Source organism: Aspergillus nidulans, chromosome II (genome assembly GCF_000011425.1).
Source record: "Aspergillus nidulans FGSC A4 chromosome II".
Classification (NCBI taxonomy): domain Eukaryota; kingdom Fungi; phylum Ascomycota; class Eurotiomycetes; order Eurotiales; family Aspergillaceae; genus Aspergillus; species Aspergillus nidulans.
The window spans coordinates 2005382-2026888 of NC_066258.1; the positions used below are offsets into that span (position 1 = coordinate 2005382).

General features: G+C 51.7%; 9 protein-coding genes across 9 annotated transcripts, besides 1 other annotated feature; 4 read left to right on the plus strand and 5 right to left on the minus strand.

Moving 5' to 3' along the window:
• Positions 1–21507: part of a sequence feature (contig 1.67 618..254221(-1)) that runs on past both edges of the window.
• On the plus strand, positions 8–2170 carry ANIA_04109 (uncharacterized protein; the record flags this gene model as incomplete). The annotated part of the gene is made up of 10 exons (XM_050611324.1): positions 8–281; positions 355–412; positions 486–624; positions 684–762; positions 830–1016; positions 1082–1187; positions 1239–1363; positions 1416–1561; positions 1704–2022; positions 2086–2170. The coding sequence occupies 10 exons, from the start codon at positions 8–10 to the stop codon at positions 2168–2170; spliced, it is 1518 nt and encodes a 505-aa protein (XP_050467360.1).
• On the minus strand, positions 2350–3707 carry ANIA_04108 (TauD/TfdA dioxygenase family protein; the record flags this gene model as incomplete). The annotated part of the gene is made up of 5 exons (XM_656620.1): positions 2350–2547; positions 2623–2724; positions 2789–3160; positions 3235–3579; positions 3633–3707. The coding sequence occupies 5 exons, from the start codon at positions 3705–3707 to the stop codon at positions 2350–2352; spliced, it is 1092 nt and encodes a 363-aa protein (XP_661712.1).
• Positions 4536–6974, plus strand: ANIA_04107 (uncharacterized protein; the record flags this gene model as incomplete). The annotated part of the gene is made up of 11 exons (XM_656619.1): positions 4536–4850; positions 4922–5057; positions 5130–5210; positions 5359–5489; positions 5558–5703; positions 5775–6182; positions 6237–6382; positions 6457–6535; positions 6566–6651; positions 6711–6838; positions 6903–6974. 11 exons carry the CDS (start codon positions 4536–4538, stop codon positions 6972–6974), a joined length of 1728 nt encoding a protein of 575 aa, XP_661711.1.
• ANIA_04106 (uncharacterized protein) lies at positions 7799–10153 on the plus strand (the record flags this gene model as incomplete). Its single annotated transcript, XM_050611325.1, has 8 exons — positions 7799–8116; positions 8196–8289; positions 8352–8625; positions 8678–8949; positions 9005–9168; positions 9224–9527; positions 9591–9781; positions 9851–10153. 8 exons carry the CDS (start codon positions 7799–7801, stop codon positions 9920–9922), a joined length of 1689 nt encoding a protein of 562 aa, XP_050467361.1. The 3' UTR covers positions 9923–10153.
• ANIA_04105 (putative erythromycin esterase) lies at positions 9885–11344 on the minus strand (the record flags this gene model as incomplete). Its single annotated transcript, XM_656617.2, has 1 exon — positions 9885–11344. One exon carries the CDS (start codon positions 11342–11344, stop codon positions 9983–9985), a length of 1362 nt encoding a protein of 453 aa, XP_661709.1. The 3' UTR covers positions 9885–9982.
• On the plus strand, positions 11650–12988 carry ANIA_04104 (uncharacterized protein; the record flags this gene model as incomplete). The annotated part of the gene is made up of 2 exons (XM_050611326.1): positions 11650–12634; positions 12681–12988. The coding sequence occupies 2 exons, from the start codon at positions 11650–11652 to the stop codon at positions 12986–12988; spliced, it is 1293 nt and encodes a 430-aa protein (XP_050467362.1).
• On the minus strand, positions 13006–14164 carry ANIA_10511 (putative inositol phospholipid biosynthesis protein Scs3). The gene is made up of 2 exons (XM_050611327.1): positions 13267–14164; positions 13006–13213 (listed from the first exon to the last, which is right to left on the minus strand). Exons 1-2 carry the CDS (start codon positions 14053–14055, stop codon positions 13112–13114), a joined length of 891 nt encoding a protein of 296 aa, XP_050467363.1. The 5' UTR covers positions 14056–14164; the 3' UTR covers positions 13006–13111.
• Positions 14354–16268, minus strand: ANIA_04103 (uncharacterized protein; the record flags this gene model as incomplete). The annotated part of the gene is made up of 5 exons (XM_656615.1): positions 14354–15415; positions 15479–15564; positions 15596–15791; positions 15857–16102; positions 16170–16268. 5 exons carry the CDS (start codon positions 16266–16268, stop codon positions 14354–14356), a joined length of 1689 nt encoding a protein of 562 aa, XP_661707.1.
• ANIA_04102 (protein bglA) lies at positions 16787–19768 on the minus strand (the record flags this gene model as incomplete). The annotated part of the gene is made up of 7 exons (XM_050611328.1): positions 16787–17115; positions 17174–18032; positions 18079–19270; positions 19323–19375; positions 19422–19466; positions 19514–19659; positions 19709–19768. 7 exons carry the CDS (start codon positions 19766–19768, stop codon positions 16906–16908), a joined length of 2565 nt encoding a protein of 854 aa, XP_050467364.1. The 3' UTR covers positions 16787–16905.

A 21507-nucleotide genomic window follows, 5' to 3' on the forward strand; every position in this document is an offset into this window, starting at 1 on the left:
AAACTGCATGAGCTTGTCTTTTCCAGAGTATATAAACCTGGAATTTACGACAGTAACCGAGAGGACAGCCTCGAGACTGCTTCAGAGGTCTATCCGCAATACAATGACTTCCTCTAAGGTAGCTGACGAACGGGCAACCATAGATGCCTCAGAAACGATCATCCAAGAAACGCCCAAGCGAAGATGGGTCAGTTACATCTGGGATACATTCGATAAGTCACCCGAGGAGCGACGGCTTCTCACGAAGCTTGATGCTGCAATTCTCTCTTTCGCATCGTTAGGTGAGTTATTGTTTCCAGGCTTGCGGTCACACTTCACCACCATCCGCACTCGCTAACAACAGATCATTTCCAGGATACTTCATCAAATATCTCGACCAGATTAACATAAACAATGCCTTTGTTTCTGGGATGTACGTTCGTTGCTCCCAAAGCCCTCCTCTGCTCTACACCACATGAAGAAGGACAAGGCCTGATAGAACGTAGGAAAGAAGATTTGGGCATGTATCAAAACCAATTGAACTACATGCAAGCCGCATGGACTGTGGGCTACGTAATCGGCGAGATCCCGAGCAATATCATGCTCACAAAGGTTCGGCCGCGGTATTGGCTGCCTGCGATGGAGGTAGGGCTCACTTATGCTCTTAGACATGAGGAGGATCGCTAATCACTGTCACCGCTTAGCTCCTCTGGACAGTTCTGACGATGTGTCTCTCTCGCTGTAATAAGGCATCGCAGTTCTACGTGCTGAGGTTCTTTATCGGTATGCAAAACCTCGATACTAGCCAGCAATGCTCTAGCCCCAGAATGCTAATACTACGTGCCTGCAGGCCTCGCCGAGAGCACATTCTACCCCGGCATGCAGTACATCATTGGCTCGTGGTATCGAAAAGACGAGCTGGCTAAGAGGTCATGTATCTTCCATACAAGCAGTGGCATCGCCAGTATGTTTTCGGGATATCTGATGGCCGGCGTGTACAATCTTGGTGGGAGGGGAGGCTTTAAGGGGTGGCAGTGGTATTTCGCTTCCCAAGACTTTATCGCTCTAATCATGGGATAGCATGCACTGACGAAGGATACAGGCTATTTATCATTGACGGGGTTATATCCCTCCCAGTTGCTCTATTGGGCTTTGTCATCTTACCAGATGTGCCGGAAATCTCTAATCCGTGGTATTTGACCAAGCAAGTATGTTTGCCCCTCTTCAAATAGGACAAGGCGGGACTAAACAGGATAAAGGAGGTACAACTCTGCCAGAAACGAATGGAGCTCGAAGGCCGCAAGAACAGAGGACCGTACACAAAAGCGAAACTCAAGAAGATCCTCACCTCATGGCATATCTATTTTCTTACCGGACTGTACATGTACGATGACCAACACTGCCAAGAGCAAAGAACTTATTTCTGACGCGCGCAGAACGTTTAACAACGCCAATGGCGGCCAGCCGGTCTTCCAACAGTACCTCAAGGCCTCGACGAACCCAGTTTACTCGGTTGGACAGATAAACTCCTACCCAACAACAACCTATGCGGTGCAAGTTTTTACAACCCTTGTCTACGCTTGTACGTCCCAATTCATCCATCCAGCCAAGTGGAAGCTAATCCAGTGCACCTGCAGGGACGTCTGACTCCATCCTCCGTGGCGCTCGCTGGCCCCCAATCCTCGTGGGCGCAGTCTCAAACATAACATGCTACACCTCACTAGCCGTCTGGGACATTCCTGATGGGTGGAAATGGACATGTTACATCATGTCTGGTGCTGGGTACGGACTTAGCGGTCTGTGCATGGCATGGGCGCACGAGATCTGCAGCGGTGACAACGAAGAGCGCGCTCTAGTTGTGGGCTCTATGAACGAGATGGCGTATGTGTTTCAAGCATGGCTGCCTCAGGTCGTTTGGCAGCAGATTGATGCTCCCCAATATAGAAAGGGGTTCATTACGGGGACGGTGATGAGTGTCCTCCTGATAATTTTCACGCTCTCAATACGCAGCTTGCAGACGAGGGAGAATCGAAAGACGAGGAGGTATGTTGCATACCCTTGCTAAATGAAACGATGAGATGGGACTAGGCTAATTATGTGATATAGGGGTGGCGCAGTCGAGTCTGAGGGGAGCGTTGGGAGTCAGACGGAAGAGAGCGTCAATGTGGTTGTTGATACACAGGGGAAGTGATGCCCAGCAATAGCAGTTAGGGCTTGAAAATAGGAATGCTGATCCCATTATGAGCTTCGCAACATTGTAATCCTAGACATTGTCTAAGTTCAAGTTTATGTTCACAAAATTTGTACGAGGCTATACACGACTAGAAATATTGAAATATTGACTTCCCAATGAGCAAACCCTAAGTGCAACTACCACACTGTCTCCAAACCATCTAGCCCAACTGGCTTCTCTCCTAATGTAGTCAATCTAATTCCATGTCGTAGGCCATCAGTTGAGGTGTCATAGTCCGAGATGGCCGTATGCGCAGTGACCCGATTATCCCACAGCGAGACAGTCCTGTCGTCCCACTTGACGCGGACTTGAATGTCTTGGGAGAGAGAGATGTGCTACATACATTTGTATCAGCCTTCAAAGTCTCCTAAAAAAAGTAATACTTGGTATAAAGGGGCAGAAGGGCAAACCTTGAATAATAGCTGCAGGATTGCATCCGATTCCTCATCCTTCAAGCCAATAATCCTCTTCGTGAAGCCGGAGTTGACGAAGAGCGCTTTCTCGCCGGTGACCTACAACAATCGTCAGCCCCTCTCCTCTTCTATTCCACGTGTATGAATAGGACTATAGGCATACCGGGTGGACCCGAACGACCGGATGTTCCGACTTCACTGGCTCGCGTCTCACAAACTTCCCGTCAGCCCTTGCCCTCTCTGCCTGCGGGAATCCACTATGTTCAGCCCGCAGCCCCTCAAGCAGTTTCTTGATCGGATCGGACAATCGCTCATACGCCGCAACCTGGGATACCCAGGCTGTATCACCACCTGAAGATGGCACGCTGAGTAGAGTCAACAATGTCACGCCAGGGGGCTGGTGCTCGTAGGACACGTCCGAGTGGTATCCCGTTGTGGTGAGCTTTGTTGACCGCGTCTGCAGACGGTAGAGGTTGTCAGCGCCGAGATAGATGTTGTGGAACTCGATATGATCTTTGACGTGTGCACCGACGGGCTGTCATCATCCACTTTCGTTAGCCATATTCAATCTGATGAAGTAGTGCCGAAGATAGAGAGGTGAGGACGTACGTGCACATGCAACCTTCCAAAATAACCAGCAAACTCCTTTTGCTTCCCGGGTCCAATATCCTTAAAGTCTTGGTCTCGAAAGACCACGACGCCTCTCTCTGCAATAAGGAGGGCGAGTTCGTCTTTCTGGACGTCTGAGAGCTGCGAGAGCTGGAGGCCACGTACTTCGGAGCCAACACGGGGTGTTAGCTTCGTGATGGACACGCTTGGGTCCCCGGTTTGAAAGAGGTGCGGCTTGGATTTGTCTGCACTTAGACCCCGATCTTGGTGGTCGAAAGGTTCGGTGGGTGGGAAAGTTGTGGTAGTGTCGTAGACGGGGAGGTACGCGGAGTATGCATACTGCAGCTATCCTTCAGTAACGAGGTGATAGACAGATAGATCGGCAATCCATATATTACCTCACTGTGTGCCGTATCGTCAAAAGCCCTGACGACGGCGGGGGTGGTTTCTTCTTTGGTGAGTGTAGTCGACATGGTGCAATTATCTGATATGCTAGATAGCCTTCCCAAGAACTCTATAGCACAACATCACAGGAAGCGACCAATTAGTTCTATATATGCTTGTATCAAGACCTTACCCCTCTTTTTACCTTCTTCTCCCTCATCTGAGGTAATAAGACGCTAAACTCCTCTGCATGACTTGGCGATAACGTAGTTGATTCTGTGATCGTCATCATATCTGACAACATCGACCCCAAGGCTTGCACCGTGCAGATGTTGTAATCACCCAGCGCTCTTAGCACCTCCTTCATAGGGTAGAATCCTTGACTCCGCGCGGGGTGAAATTAGAGCTAGAGATAGCTAGAGATGAGTATACCCACGCATCTCGCTGCCTGATGGAATTTCTGTAATCCTATAATCTATAAGATCGCTGCGATCAATAGAAGAGGCTTAAAGTAGGTAGTCGCCTTGCATATGAAGTTGTTTTTGTAAATTTATAGAGATGTTTTGCTCAACGATCTTCGTTCAATGACAACGGCCAGCCCTAATCTGACTACTATAACCCCCCAAGCGTCTCATCAAAAAGTATACCGTTGAAGCGCAGTATCCGCCATAACCTTACTCACCAAGACGAGATATCTCTCCTCCCGCTTCTTGCCTCAGTTCGTCCCGCTCCTAGCCCAGAAAGCCAAGGGGCTCATCCTTCATACCAAGAGAGCATGTCATTTTGGCGAAAATAACCACATCCCAGTACCTCCACTGCCGGGTCTCTCACTATCAAAACAATATTCGTTATCAAGCCTATAAAAGGGCGGGGCCACGGCCTGTCTTATTACTTTTTGCAAGCAACAATCCTCCAAGATGGCGGAAGCCGTGTCAAACAAGGAGACGATCGTCGTGGGCGAGAGCTCGAAAGACTCTACAGACAGCCCAACACCGAGCCGTAGAAAGACACTCCAACCGCAGGCCGTCAACGTCAAACCGCCTCAGCCAGCTATCGCCAGCTTCTTCTCTTTCTCCAAACGCTACAGAGATAGATGTGATCCTGAAGAAATCGCTACGCCACCCTCGGTCTACGACGACCCAAAACTGGCACCGTACTTCCAGCCAAATCCAAAGTATGAGAACCTACACCGATTTGATCCTGCTTTTCGGTGGACATGGGGCGAGGAGAAGGTATGTGCCCAGCTTGAAGCCCTTTTCACGCTTAACTTCAATGGTGAATGCAAGGCTGACAGGTCGGTTAGCCTCTGATCCGCAAAATTGACTGGAAGGTCACCGTCTGGGCAGCGCTAGCGTTCTTTGCTCTTGATCTAGACCGGAGTAACATCAGCCAGGCGAATACTGACAGCTTCCTGGATGATATGGGGCTAGACACGAATGGTATTCTAATCTGTCCACCTTCGAGACTCTAGGTAGACCGAGGCCGATGCTGATGTTGGGAACCGTTCATAGACTATAACCTCGGCCAGACGCTATTCAAGGTTGCGTTCTTGCTCGCCGAGTTGCCGTCGCAGCTTGTCAGTAAGAAGGTTGGTATGTTCTCTCAGTTCAGTTTGTCCGGGGCATATGCTGACGATACGATGAATTGTAGGCCCAGACAGATGGGTAAACATTCCCGCCCCGAACTACATCTTCGCACAAGACATATGGTGTGCTAACCCAACTCTATTTTAGATCCCAGCTCAAATGTGCCTTTGGTCCATCGCATCTGCAGCACAGTTCTGGCTGAATAGTCGCGCTTCTTTCCTCGCGCTGCGTGTGATCATTGGTGTTCTGCAGGGTGGTTTTATCCCTGATATCATTCTGTATCTCGTACGTCCCATCCCCACCCTGCACTATCCTCGTTGTAAGGGACTGGCTGCTAATGGTCAGAGGAACAGTCCTACTTCTTCAAAAGCGACGAGCTACCTCTACGTCTGGCAATTTTCTGGATGGCAAACCGCCTCACGGACGTCGTTTCCCCGCTCATAGCATACGGTGTACTCCATATGCGCGGGACTCAAGGGCAGGAGGGATGGAGGTGGCTGTACGTCCGGATCCAAGCCCCCGTCCTGCATTAGGGCCTCTTGAGTTAGGGCTAAATCTGACCTTCAATAGCTTCTTGATAGAAGGACTTCTTACCCTTTTGATAGGCATCTGGTCAATCTTCCAGATGGCTCCCTCGCCCACACAAACAAAAGCCCTCTGGAGACCTAACGGGTGGTTCAGCGAGCACGAAGAGAAGATCATGGTTAATCGGATCCTCCGCGACGATCCCTCCAAAGGAGACATGCATAATCGAGAAGCGATCACCCCGAAATTGCTCTGGCGGAGTCTATGCGACTATGACCTCTGGCCTATCTATGCCATCGGGCTGACGTTCGGTATACCTCCTGCCCCAAGTGATCAGTACTTGACACTCACTCTGAGGGGGCTGGGCTTTGACACATTCGAGAGTAATCTGCTCAGTATCCCGGCGCAGATTTTCACGACTATCAATGTATTCCTCTCTTCCTTTAAACCAAAGTTCAAACGGCAAGACTAATGAGAGCATTAGATGCTGATATTAACTTATATTAGCGTTAAATGGAATCAGCGCGCGTTCCTCGGCCTCTTCACGCAGTTCTGGTTCCTCCCTTGTCTGATTGCCCTGGCGGTTCTGCCAGAGGGGACGCCGAGATGGGGGAGTTATGCGCTTGTCACAGTGATTTTGTCGTACCCGACGCGTATGTCTTTACTTCCACCTCTTAACCAAATATATACCGGTTAATACATGGGTCCTGACTGATTATCAATACAGCGCACCCAATGCAAGTTGGTTGGTGCAGTTCAAACTCGAATACGGTGCGGACGAGGACCGTCTCGGCTGCTTTGTACAAGTGTGTTCCTTCTCGTAAAATTTGACATAGAGCAGGCACTGACGAAAGCAGTATGATGGTCCAGATCCAGTCAATCATATCGTCGAATATCTACCGTGAGGACGACAAACCTCTGTGTAAGTCTCACTTTCCAGCCTGCTGATAGTGCGAAGGGTACTGATTTGAGTGTATGTAGATCGCCGCGGAAACCGCGTCCTGATCGCGATCAACTGTCTGAATTTCGTGCTGTATCTGTTTGCCAAGTGGTACTACCAGCAGAGGAATAAGAAGAGGGATGCTGTTTGGAATAGGATGAGTTCTGAGGTAGGTCTCTTAACTAGGCTTCTTATCCAAAGAAGGGATATGGTGCTAATATATAGTACTGCAGGAGAAAGAAGAGTATCTCAACATTACAACAGATCAGGGGAATAAGAGGTTAGATTTCAGATTTGCAAGCTAGAGGCTCGGGTTTGCGAGTCCTGATGAGGTGTGATAAATTGGGGGTCCTGGAGTATAGTTATGGAGATAAGATGGATGAGATGTGTCAATGGTATGATTTGCCGTGCAACTACCATCGTAATAACACACATAGTTGAAGCCTGGAAAGACTTTTCTTTTTCTTTTCATCTTTATAAGCGGATAAGATAACAAGTTTACTTGACGGTAGGCGTCCCCCGTATACCGCGCATTTATGGCCGCTGAGCGGCAGTATAGGGTAAACAGTTAGGGCACGATTCTCATGTCAGTACTCAGAGTAGATAGTGAAGCTAGAGCCCAAAAACTCCAGTCCCCATACCTTCTGCATACTTTAAGCTACCTAATCTGGCTGGAGACTAATATTGCTTATGGTGCCCGGTGACTTGGTTATTCTCACTCGCAAGAGCCCCTCGATATGACGCAATCACCAACGGAAGCTCACCAGTCCATTGCGGCCAGTTGTTTACCGACAGCTAGGATAGCAGCTGACAATAGAATATTTTACGCTCAGGCTGTGAATATGACCCCGCTGCATCACAGATGTTGGCTCGTCACAAGACAACATAGCCGCATGTGTAGCACGCAAGCACGCAATCCCCCAGGTATTCCGTATACTGCAACCCCATTCGATGAGCCCAGCACTTGTTCCAAAACGCAAGCTTAAGAGCTGATGACGTGCGGTCAGACAACCTACAAAACACTGTTTATAGTGTGATGCCCGCCATGTCTTCAGAACCCGAGTTAAACATTCTTGACCCGGACATATTCTCTACAGCCTTGGAAAGATAAATAGAGATAGACAGTGACATGGACACTGACAAAGAGGTCACACGCCGGCTTCTAGATGGTCACGAGGGTTCATCATATACTGATCTGCCAGGCATAAAGATCAGCAAAGACGGCTCTCTTGCTGGAGTCGAAGCACTCCATGAGCCGGAAGCAGAATCCGAGACCGGAACGTCACCGAATCCCTTCGCGGACCCAGAAGTAGCAGAGCGCTATGCAGCCCTCTACGAGAAAGCAAATTATGAATGTCGTCATGTATTTGACCCTACGATGACCTGGACGAGGGAGGAAGAGAGGAGGCTCGTTAGGAAGATTGATGCCAAAGTCTGCTTATGGGCCGTACGTCCCCCGACACTATCTTATATGTACACTCCTGTTGCAACTGGATGGAGTCAAGCTGATGCTGCCATGCACGCAGTGCGTCATGTTCTTCGGTCTGCAGGTCGACCGCAGCAATCTCATTCAAGCGGTGTCAGACAACATGCTCGAAGAACTGGGATTGTCTACTAATGGTCCATACCTCTCCAATCCACTCTCGCACCAAACTGAAACTGACATACGGATATAAGGGCAGACTACAACTCTGGCAACATAGTCTTCTATCTCTCCTTTCTCCTCGCTGAACTGCCGAGCCAGCTGCTCTCCAAAGCGCTGGGGCCAGATCGTTGGATTCCGATTCAGATGTCTCTGTGGTCGCTCGTCGCGCTCTCGCAGTCCTGTCTGTCCGGCCGAGGCTCGTTCTTCCTGACCCGTTCGATACTGGGCTTGCTGGAGGGCGGCTTTATCCCAGATATCGTGCTGTGGCTGTCGTATTTTTATACCAGCAGGGAATTGCCAACACGTCTCAGGTATCTAGCTCCTTTATCTAACCTAGAGGAGGGATTTGACTGATCTGAGTAGTCTCTTCTGGACAACTCTCTCCGTAACAGAGATTATTGGGTCTTTCCTAGCATTTGGTGTGCTGCATATGCGCGGCGTGCTTGGTTGGTCGGGCTGGAGGTGGCTGTTTCTTATTGAGGGTCTTATAACCCTGCTTGTAGGAGTAGCCTCGTTCTTCAAAATGCCTGCGTCGGCGGTCGAGACGAAGACATGGTTCCGACCCAAGGGTTGGTTCTCGGACCGCGAGGCCAGGATCGTTGTAAATCGGGTGTTAAGGGACGATCCGTCAAAGGGTGTGTCCAGATATCATCCTTTGATATGGCAAACAGGCAGGGCTAACATGAATAGGCGATATGCATAACAGACAAGCAATAACCCTCTCGGCGCTCTGGGACTCGCTGCGCGACTACGATCTCTGGCCAATATATCTCCTGGGTCTTATCGTTTACACACCCATGGTTCCAATTCGGACCTATATAACCCTCACGCTAAAGAGTGTAGGGTTTGACACTGTACTGCCCCCAGCACTCCCAGCATTCGAAAGGCTACTGATGGAAAATATGGCAGTTCAGCACAAACCTCCTCATTATCCCTTACAATATCACACATATCCTCCTCCTAAACCTCCTAACGCATCTCTCTGAACGGCTCAATGAGCGCGCCCTAGTCTCAAGCCTCCAATCCCTTTGGGTCCTCCCCTGCCTGCTCATCCTGCTCTTCTGGTCAAATGCAATGATCGACCCATGGGGCACGTATGCGGCCATGACAATCCTGCTCTCATACCCATACTGCCATGCGATCCTGGTCGGCTGGACGAGCAAGAACTCGAATAATGTGGGGACGAGGACGGTGTCGGCGGCTGTTTATAACAGTACTATCCCACCCTTTTCTTTTGCTCTATTATGACCTGGGAGCTTGCTGATATGGAGTACAGTGTGCGTCCAGATGGGCAGCATTATTGGAAATAATATCTTCCGCGAAAACGATGCGCCGCTGTATAAACGCGGGTATTCTGTGCTCCTGGGGTTGAACCTACTGGGGATTATCCTCTTCATCGCGACAAAACTCTACTATCTCAGACGAAACAAAGAGAGGGACACTATCTGGAAAGGCATGAGCGAGGAGGTATCCTTTTACCCATTCTGCCCTAGTCTTCCTCAATTCTAGTCTGCGAATGCTGATACACTGTACTAGGAACGAGAAGACTATATCAGGAACAGCCCCGAGACAGGGAGCAAGAGGCTTGACTTTCGGTTCGCTCATTGAATATCCCAATAAACGGGTACTTTTATATACACATACACACGAATACGGAACAGGGACGAATCACAATCCAAACGGGTACGTCTCCTCATCCCCCAATGCTGTCTTCGGCTGAACAACCTCCAGCGGCCTCACAGCGCTCGTCGTATCAAACCAGACATACCCATCGAATTGATTGACCAGATCTGCCGCAGAATAATGAGAGATCCGTTCTGTGTCCGGCCGATAGATCACGCCGATAAACCGCTGCAACCGTCGATGTTCCTTCGCCAGTGCCTCCCTGACCTCCCTAGACATTCTGTCCTCTCGCAGATCCAGGAGAAAGGATTCAACCCCCGTATCATGCGCAATCCGTTCCCACGAGTCACGACTACTCGGCTTCACATCCATGATCTGCATGTCTTCACCCCACTCGCTCGCCGCAGCGACAGTCCCCGTATGCGTTCCACAGCCGATTAGCGCCACGTTCTGCTCGCCAAAGACCTCTCGGCATAGCTGGCCGATATTCACCTCCCTCCGCCGAGTCCCCATAGCCGTGTGCCTCGCATCGCCACAGTGAGAGTTATGCGCCCACACCACGACCTTCCCATCAGGCTTATGCTTAATCAGCCGTTTTAGCGTGTCAACCATATGGCTATCGCGCAGCGTCCAGCTTCCCGCACTGCTGTAGTACATGGCCTTGTAGTACCTCTCCGCATCGCGAACAACGTACGCGTTTTGCTCGCTGCTGTGGAACTCCTCCCCGTCGCCCGGATGTGCTGCGTACTTGAGGCGTCTTTCAAGCAAGTCGCGAAGCATCGCCACGACACCCTTCTCGCAGTCTTTGAAGCCGCGTAGGGCGTCGAGTCCGTATTCCTGCGGCTCCTCCGTGTACGGATTCAGACAGCCGTAGCGCCTTCGGGCTTCCTTCGCCATAGCCGGATCAACTTTATCCAGATAGGAGATAATTGCTTTCATGGAGCTCCCGAGCGAGTAAAGATCCATCCCGTAAATTCCCACTTTCTTCTCAGCAGGTAAAGAGGCGTTATGATCCCGTATCCACTCGACGAGATCTTGCATCTCCTTGTTCCGCCACATCCACGTTGGAAATCGCTCGAATGCCTCGCCCTCGTCTTCATAATCGGCGTCGCCCTTTGTCTCCCCGATCTTACCTCTGTGACCTGGTCGTTGGCGGACGTAGCGATCCAGCGCCTCCGTGTCGGGCCAGTCTGCTTCCAGCGCGAGCATGGTGAAGTTATGGTGCGTGATCAGCCGCTTGGTGATCTCTGCGCGGGCGGCGTAGAACTCGGAAGTCCCGTGGGAGCCGTCACCTAAAAGGACAAGACGGTTCTGGGCGTATGAGTCGAAGGGGAGGGCGAAGGATGGATCGTGGATCGCGGGGAGGGGGCGAATGGTGGTGCGGAAGAGGGCGGTTAGGTCGGACATGGTGCTAGCATTGGGGTTCGATTTTGGCTTCGTTGAGAGTGCGGTTGGAAATGGATGCTTGAGAGTATTGTAAAGATTGCGCAGGTTGTTCATTTCATTCTTTGTGGTGCACTCGCTCATGCGTTTATTCTCCAGGTAAAGGCGGATAGTTGGTGTGCATTGTTGTATAAAGTTAGGGTTGGAGGTGGGAAGAATGACAGCGGGCTGTCATCATGACTTCATCACCACATCAACCAGCTCACTCAGCTGGTTGGCCAAGCATCACTGGCTCATACTGTGACAGCAGGGGTATCCAACAGTAAGCGATGCATCAGATTCGCCTAGTCACCACCTGTAAGTTTCTGGGTCTCCAGCTCCACAGATCCAGCATTCGTCCGAGTCGTAAAGCACTCTCCCAGCAGCAACACTCCATCTCGACCACGCCCACAATCATGCAGTCACAGTCGCAGTCACAGATCTTCCAAACCTTCACCTCGGCCCTCTCGACCCTCTACGGGCCCCTCTCCCCCTCCTCACTAGCCGATCCGTCAACCTGGGTACCGCCGCAAAAGTCCGGCGGTCACAAAGGGCGCTACCTCTGGACAGACGCATTCGGCGTGCTTGCACTCCTGACACTCCACGCCGAAACGAATCGCAATTCCAACAGTGACATCCAAGGCAGCACCAACCATTATTTGACGCTTGCAGCTCGCCTTATCGACACTGTCCACAATGTCCTAGGCCGTCATCGTTCGGGCACGTCATTCCTTCCCGGGGCAAGCGAATCGAACCCCGTCGGCGGGGGGCTGCGAATCGGCAAGATGGACGACTCCGGAAGCGACGGCGATGGCCAGTACCACCATTATCTGACTCTGTGGATGTTCGCGCTGAACCGGATGAGTATGGCAACCAAAGACCCAAAGTACAATCAGCAGGCGATTGCGCTCGCGAAAGCGATCCATGGCCCATTTTTCATTAATCGCAGGAGTGACAAGCCGAGAATGGTCTGGAAGATGACTGTGGATCTCTCGAAGCCGCTGGTCGCCAGTGAGGGAAATCTAGATCCGATCGATGGGTTTGTCATGTTCCGACTATTGCAGGCTACTGCATGCCATTTCGAAGGCCGAAACGGCGAGGGTGAAAAAGTGCTGAGAGACGAGATTGAGGATTACGCACGCGTGATGAAGCGCAAGGGTGAGCATTTCGTTTCGTCGGATCCGTTGGATCTAGGGATGACCATGTGGACTGTGCATTGGGTTCTGGAGGATGATTGGGGACAACGCTTGGCTGAGAGGTGCTTTGAGCAGATTTGTACTTCCCCCCTCAATCTTCTTGTGCGCAATTGACGACACGATAGATGAGCTGCTCGAGATTCGTCGCTACCTCGACCGGAGCATGAAATACCGCCTTGCATTCCGCGAGTTCGGGACTGCCTTGGGATTGCGGTGCATGGCTGAACAAGAAGTAGAGAAAGAGAGGGCTGTTGATCTCAGGGCATATAGTGAACAGATTCTGAATGTCTGGAGGCCAGTCATGGAGGCTTCGCTTTCCGATGACGCCACGCCAGAGGATCTGAGGCCCATCACGAGAGTCATGTACGCGGCGGCTCTGATTCCTGGAGGTAAGCATTTCCCGAATTTTCTGCAGCACAAAAGCAGTAGCTAACAACACAGCGTTCAAACGGGGTTATTTCGGTCCTGAGCCGAAAATCTAATGTAAAGGGTATGTATTTGTACATGAGGTCGTATTTACTGTACACGTGGTATACAAACCGTCTATAAAACCCAGCTATACGCCCGGAATGCCAACCACGTTCCTCCAGGGGATGATTCGGCGAGGTATGAAGTAGATAATATATATCGCACCGAAAGAGATAAGTAAACCATTTGCCTGTCATCATTAGCTTCGTCACGCAAGTACTGGACACAAATCAAGGGAAGTACCTTCTCCAACCACGTGTGAAACCAGATAGCCGTCATAAGCAGCATCCACCACCCTAGCCCAACAACTCCGCCCACGAAGCGCAATGTCCACGTCCTACCTTCATTCCCTGCCTCAGCCGTGGTTTTCGCATTTGCACTCGCACCCGCATCTTTCTCTGCCTCGCTTTCTTGAGCCAAAACACCCAACGCCTCAAACCCTAGTACTGCTGTAACAAGCACAAGCATGAACACATGCCCGCTAACATCATGGCCGCCTCTCCACGCGCCACCTGCAGCCTTACAGGCTGTGGCAGTCAAATAAATACCGAAATCTTCGACTCCAGCGCCAATGACTCCCTTCTCATTCCGCACGTTATTCAACTCAGACAACGCGTCCTCGCACTTTCCACCCGTGATAACAAAGCTGCGATCGATGATTGCCGGCCCAAAGAACCACTGTGTTACGAAGTACCATGCTGTCGTCGCGAGGGCGTACCGCACAAAAGCTTGGAATTGGCGGCGCCCACGATGCGGGGACGGCGGATATGTCAGGAGGAGAGCGACGAATGCGAGAGTAAACCAGATCCAGCCGAGTTTGACGAAGAAGAGGTTGAAGATGTTGTTTTTGCGGGCGAAGTAGTTGATCGGTGCAGAGGCGGAGGCGGTCACGGCGTCATCATAGGGTTCAGGATACCGGGCGATCGGCGAGAGGACAGAGAATAGTGAGCCGAGGAGGAGTGTTGCTGGGTATATGAGGAGCGTTGTTGGAGGAGGGGGGCGTGCTGGCGGTTCAGAAGGGGGTGGCATCATTCGGTCCGTGGTTGGGGAGACTTGTCAATACAGGAATTGAATATAGTGATGAGTAGTCTATTTCTCTGAAGAGGAAAAAATCTAGAGGAGTAAGATGGTTTTGTTGATGGTGTTGAGAGTTTAGAGTTGAGGAGGAAGAAGGGAAGATTCAAGATGTGTAAGTGACGAAGTTGAGGTTGAAGTCGAAGTGGAGGATTTGACTGCCGATCCGCATGACGTCGCTGAGGTTTCCTCCCTAAGGGCCTACGCCAAGACAGCAATATATATCCACTATATATACAACAGAAGAACAAAAATCTCAAACCCACGCCGCCGTCGCAATTCTCGTCCTCTTCCCCCAATACCACTGCGGAAACAACAACAGGGCAAAAAACCCCAGCAACCCTCCAAACACTCCGAACGGAACCGCGGGCCCAGCATTTTCCACCCACGTGCCCACAAAGAACGTCCACGAGAAGCTGATGATGGCTCGCATGCAGGTAATCGCCACGAAGCAGTCTGCTGAAACGGAGCGATAGGAGTCAATTACCTGCACGACCGTTAGTGCTCTTGACTTCGCTTGGGAAATGCCGTGGTGGAAAAGGAGGGAGCGTACATAGTTGAACCCCACGGACGGCGCCTGCATGAGTCCAAACGCCAGCATACCAATTCCAAACTGCATCCCAATCCACATCGTTGGGCTTCCATTCTCCGCGCAGAATCCGAACGTCCATAGTCCCGTCGTCGCGAGAATCAGCCCGGGCAATGCAACGGGCAATCGTGCCTCAGGCTCGCTGAACTCGCCGTCCTTGATCGTCTTCTTAGTGACAATTGCTCGGTCTGCGAGCGCTGCTGTCACAGCCGCACCTAGAAAGGAGCCGATGACGCCGCCGACGTTGATCAGCCCGGCATTCTCCCCCCAGCCGTAGGGCGGGTAGGCGACGATTGTTGGACCGACGGTGCTGAGGGTCACAACACCGCCAACCAGCCCGGCGTACCAGAGCATGACGAGCCAGACGCCCGGGAGACGGAGTGTGAGCCAGGGGGCGAGGAAGTTCTTGCCGAGGTTGCCGTGGTAGGTGTATAGTTTCAATGAGCGGACGAAAGTGAATTCCTGATATTGTTGCGCAGGGGGGTAAACCACCTCTTCCACCTGTGCGCTTTCGATCTCTTTCGACGTTGACTTCTCTGAACTCATAACTGGAGGAGGCTCGTCGCGTTTGTAGAGCGTTTCAGGGACAAAGATGAGACAAGCGACGAAGAGGACCGCGCAGATGATGACATTCACCCAGTGCAGCCATTCCAGCCCGTGACCTGCGATGTATCCGCCCGAGATCCCTCCGACCAGCGAGCCCAGGCATAGAAAGACAGTGTAGAAGCCCTAGATGATCAGGTCAAGGTCAGCCATCCAGCACCCTCGCAATTAACCAGGGCCGGGTTATACCATAGCCTTCCCCCTCTGATGCGTAAAGTATATCTCTCCAATCACATTCGGCGCAACTACCACCATCAGCACAACCTTCACCGTTACTAGAATGAAATGCAAATAGAAAATGCATACTCGTATCTGCCGGCCCAACACCAACCCCCATAAAGAATCTCGCCGCAAGCAAACTGTCAAAAGTGTCTGCCAGACCCGCCCACAGAGAGCAAAAGAGCAGGATCAATATGCTGAGCAGGCTGATGGGTCTCCGCCCAAAGGTATTCGCTAGCGGCACCCACCATATATTCGACGCGCCCATCATGAGAACATTTACCTGTACCTGTCAGCACCAGCAAGCACCCTTGATGCATGGGTAGTCTGCGAAATTGGGACGCTTACCGCAACCAAGTGACTCAGCCTCCCAATGGACACGGGCGGGTTGAATGCAAGCGGTGTCGCATACAGAGGAAACACGCTGGCAATACTACTAGATGTGAAGTTTCCGACAAAGGCAAAGACGGACATGCATGCTAGCACGACCGTTTTCCGCCAGGTTGGCCAATTGAGCGGGTCGCAGGGGTCGGAGGAGGGTTGCGGTTGCAGAACGAGTTCCCCGGCGTGTTTTGTATCAGTTGCTTGAGAAATCTGGTGGGAGTTTACTGAACACAGTAATCGCAGTGTTAGATGAGACAGCGGGATAGAGAGGGCTCACGGGTGTAGAGGGTTTACTTGATAACGAGACCGTCCCCGGAGGAAGGGCATCTCGGACCTGCTGCTTGGATAGCGAGAAGGCGTGGCGGAAGCCTGACATTGTGAGTTGACTTGGCCTGACTTGTCTTGACCTGGAGTCTGTGGATAGGGTAGTGAAAGGGAAAGTAGAAGAAGAGGATGTGAGAGTAGGGGCTCGGTCTCATATAATGTAGTAAACAACACCTCGGACCCGTGGTATCTGCCTCAACACCATTGGCCACTGTAGCTGTAATGTGAACTACCCCGGATATTCAACCCCAGGAACTGCCGTGCCAGGGTGAGTTCAATCCTTCGTGCCCTAGGTGGCGCTCGGCCCCACCTCTTCCGAGTCCACGAAGCGAGCCATATATATGAAGTAGGCATGGCGCGGGAGAGACGAGCATAACATAACCGATGCTTGCTGTAGGACTGAGATTGCTCATATTGTTCAAGCCGAGGGCTCATCTCAGGTTTGAGGGCTAGTTCGGGGCATCAGTGACCCGTATTACGCTATTAAACTCCCCAGGTGAGTCGGGATGTGGACAATGTTACTAATGCAGATTGCTTACTGACTCAGGTATCGCACTGGTAGTCAAAGGATTACCAATAGGAAGTCGTAAATTGGCTATCAATTAATATACCAGAAATCGGAGCCAGCCAACCGAGGCCAGCATCCTGTTAGATAAGTAATTCGCTACTGAACCGCCGGCAACGAAGCCCTAAGAGGAAGCTTGCGTGAGGAGCTTCCCACGAACACCCTTTTTAGGATAAGACGTGATGACCCAATCGTCCTTCTCCATATCCCAGTTGGACAGGTCACGGCGGGTCAGGGTCGTCGTGAAAACCCGCTCCTCGCCGGGCTGGATGACAAGTTTGTCAAAGCCGCGAAGAACCACCTTCGGTTCGTTGGGCCCGCCCAGGGAAACGTACTAGCCGGGTTAGCTCCTAGCTGAAAAAAAAAAAAAAGGGAAAGATTAAGCGACTTACCAGCTGGGGAACTTCTGTACCAGCCACAGGCCCAGTGTTCTTAATGATGGCTGTTATTCGGAAGAGGTCGTCGTAAAGGCGTGGGTTTCCTCCTGCACCTCCACCAGACGGCAGAACGTCTTGTGGTGATCCATCCTTGGCACCCTCGGGGATGTAGTCCTCATCGTCCCATCCGTAGTTGGGATCTCCGGATGACTCCTTTAGATCAGTAGAGTTGATCCAAGGGTAGATAAACTCCCTGACCCTTGTGATGCTGTCAGGGAACACGTAGTCCTCGGCCTCACCAATGGTGCCGAATGTGGGCGCAGCCTTTGTCTGGCCAGATGCGGGAGAGTACGCTGGGGCATTCAGCTTTTGGACAGTAAGGTTCGAGTACTTGAATGTGGTGTAGCTCAGCCCATGGCCGAACTCGTAGATCGGAGTCTGATTGGTCCTATCGAAGTGGCGGTAGTCAATGAAGACGCCTTCGGTGTGGTCGGTCTGCGGGGCACCATTGCCGTTGTTGGCTTCAGTCAGCAGAGGAGCGCCGTATGCCTCGCGGGTTTTGCCCCAGGTGAACGGAGACTTTCCGTTGGGGTTGACACGGCCGTAGAGCACGTCGACAAGCGAGTTTCCAGACTCCTGGCCGGGAAGACCAGCCCAGAGGATGGCAGTGACGTTGGGATGCTCATAGAACTGGTCCACGAGAACGGCGCCAACAGAGTGGATGACGACGATTGTATTGTTGCAGTTGCTTGCGGCCGCCTTTATCAGGTTCTCGCCGTTCTTCCACAGGGTAAGGTTTTTGCGGTCACCCTCGTTTCCGTCTACGCTGATGAATCCTTCTCCGGCACCTGCGTTGACAAACACGAGAGATACCCTAACAAATTAGCACCATCTCTTGCTATAGGACTTGGAAAACTTACGTAGACTCAGACGCGGTCTTGTTAACCTTATCCAAGGCCCAGTTGTCCGTCACCGCAAACACGTTGCCACGTCCCTTGAGGACCTCCTGCTGGATCGCCTGCTCGGGGGTGACCAGGTAGGGGAAGTTGGCTGTACCACTACCCCAACCCATGGCAAGGGTTCCTTGAGCACAACCACGGTCATCGCAGCCATTTGCACCGTAGGGATTGGAGCCCGCATCCTCACCAAGGATAGCGACATTGCGCTCCTTTCCGGTGAGAGGAAGCGAACCCTCGTTCTTCAGGAGTACGATACTGTCTGCACCAACGCGACGGATGAGAGAAGCATGGTCTTGCTGGACATCAACAAACTCATTGACTGTGCCGTAGGCGCCTCCATCAATCGAAGCGTGTTCGTACCCCTTTTCTGCCCTCGTCCAGGAGCTGAAGTTGGGCGGGGTGGCCAAACGGTCACGGCCAACCTTGTAAAAAGCGGCCATGACTCGGACGGCCATGTCATCGACACGCCATTGGGGAACGGTTCCGTTGAGAACACTGATCGTCAGGTTGGGGCCATAGTAAGAGAGCCCATCGTTGAAGGCGATGTCGCCAGGCATTGTCATGTCCATACCAGCCAGAGCAGAGCCGACACCGCTGTGCGTCGCAGACCAGTCGCTCATGACAAACCCCTGAAAGCCTAATTCAGCCTTCAGGAGCTTGTTCAGAAGGTGGCTGTTCTGGCAGGCTTGCGTGTTGTTCAGATGTTGGTATGAGCACATAATGGCGCCCACGCCAGCACGCACGGCATCTGCGAAGGGCCAGAGGTACAATTCGTGCAAGGTCTTGTCGTCAACGTTCTCACTCAGGGTCTCCGTGATGTTGTAGCCGTAACCATTCGCCTCAGGTACCTGTCGGAAATGCTCTTGTTCGTTGAGAAGATAGTGCTTCGCGGTTGCGATCACACCGGCATCCTGAATGCCCTTGATAGTCTCGGCGAAGAGAACACCGGACAGAACAGGATCGGGTGAGAACCCTTCCCAGTTTCGGCCACCGTCGGGGAATCTGCCGAGAGGACCTGCGGCCGGGCCTAGTTGTACGTCAATGCCCTTGTCGCTGAATTCCTGACCCATTGCATGACCACGGATGTAAGCCAATTGTCGATCCCATGTTGCTGCGACGTTAACACCGGCGGGGAACGCTGAGTTGTAGTCGGCTGGTAAAGTCAGCACCGTACCCTCAAATACCCGTTTTTATTGGCAACCTACTGAATCGGATACCCAGAGGGCCGTCTTGTAAGCAAATGGAATTTATTCCGAGTCTGCTGCAGTCAGTATCACCTCAGTTCCGAAAACCGGCAGCTGTACCTAGGAACGCTTCCTGTCTGTCCAACGCACTTCTCAGACATCCACCTGCAGCCAATTAGCACCAGAACAGTTTCCGCGGCCACTGACCATACCCTGTACCAGTTGTAAGATTGACCTTCTCATCGAGAGTCATTTGCGAGACGATCTGAACGGCGCGATTGTATGCTTCGGCCCATTCGCCTTCACCATTCGACCATGGAGAAGGGTAGTACGGAGGCGATACGGGGAGGTCATCCTGCTTCACCTAATCAGCCTCCTCGCGAAAACCAACCTAGGAATCAACGTACCTGAGCACTAGCCACTGAGGCAGCCGTCAAAGCCGCAGCCTCAAGCCAACCGAGCTTCATGATTGCTGGAAGATGTGCAACCGGCTCGACAAGTTGAGAGACTGAGAAAGAAAACGGTCCGGAAAAGGAGGCAGCAAGGAGGTTATAAGCACAGGCTCCAGCCCATGTCAACATATTATTGACACGCAAATCCGGTTCGGACAGCCTAGTGGAGAACGGTGATGTATTTTGTTTTCGGTGCCGTTGCGGGGGGCGAAGAGTCAACTGAGTTGGGGACGGCGTGGGGATCGGCACGCCAAATAATCTAGCCAACCGCCCGACGGCAATTAGGCTGAATTCAGGCTTAGGAAAGTAAGCGGGCCGGCAACATGGACCGCAAAGGAAGGTCGAAATCGGTTTTTCGGATTCGCGATGAAGGCCCGGTTGAATTCGGCAGAAGCAAAGAGAAAGGTGGTCGAAGAAGTGTGAGGTCTCACACACTATAGGATTCAGGGTCTTGGCGGTCGTCCCCGCAAATATTTGGAATCAGGGGCGGCCCGTATTATTTCATGTCCCAGGTACCGACCGCCTGTATCCTTTACTGTAACACAATACTCACGGCAACATTGAGCAGTATCTTTCCGCCTTGAGACACTTCCCACAATCAGGATTTCTGTCATTTGTCTTAATTTGTCTTCGTGACGACTCAACTGCACCAATGCTTTCTCTATCTCCATAGCTGCAAGCTCCGGGGAAACTCCGGCACTAGGCTACCCCATGGGCCCAGGTCCGTCAATGCTACAGTAGCACTGTCCCCGCATCCGGCGCATCTGGACATGCCATATGACATCCACAGCTTCGTCTCGCACTTCTACAACATTCGAGCCCATTTACTGTTCGCAGGTATATGGTGACGAAGTACAATGGATTATTGTCTCGCCTATCCCATTCTCACAGGAACGCGATCACACAATCCTTACATCATCCGCCGCAAGGGCTCCGAGTCATTGTTCCAGGGGCAAGCCACTACGCAAACCTGACCATGGCATCTTCAAGATGTTTCTACATGACCAGACCTAGGTATATGGTAATCTATGCTCATTGCTCACTAATTGTTTTGCAACTTTCGAGCACCTGGCTCCACAACTCGCCAATGTGTTGTCTAAGCGTCATTTAAGCGTCGTTTAAGCGTCTATTCGCATAATTACATCTAGCCACCACTAGTCTGCCAAAATGCTCCATTACAAGTCTTCTTCCATGCCTGAATATATTTCCGATGATTTGCCGGCCCTTGTCGGCCCTTGTCGGCCCAAGCCCAAGCTCAAGCTCATCGACCGAGATCCAGCCATACTTTCTCCCGCATCCATGGCTTGTTCCGTCGTCAAGTGACCCAAGAAGGCCCTTCCCGTCCAAGCCTTCAGAGGACTAGTGGTCTAATCTGTGCATAAGCTAGACTCTGGGCATTATTCTACATAAATTGCATGATGTCACTCAGTCGAGGCACTCGGACCATATCCGGTCTGCCGAGTCGGACTCGCGGGTCTCCGAGCTGGAGATGAAGTGATTTATGATGGCTTCCGATACCGGCCGGCAAGTTGCTCTTCAGCCTTGAGCAGTCTGCTTGAAGTCAAGGCGGCTGGCGGATGCCTTCAAGTTTGTTATCCCAAATCTCAAATTCCAACTGCAGGCTTGGCGTCTACCAAGTACTGTGAGCACGTGAAGGACGAGATGTCACTCGCCCATTGTGATTGGTCACCCAATTCTATACACCGTCTATCTAGAAAAATATAGTTAAAAGCTCTGCTGTAACCATTGTCTTC

Excerpts from the sequence above, each read along its gene's own strand:
- ANIA_10511 (XM_050611327.1), bottom strand. The coding sequence starts at position 14,055 with ATGATGCCACCCCCTTCTGAACCGCCAGCACGCCCCCCTCCTCCAACA. Across the intron at positions 13,214-13,266 it reads TTCACACGTGGTTGGAGAAG|GCAAATGGTTTACTTATCTC; the intron begins GTACTTCCCTTG and ends TAATGATGACAG.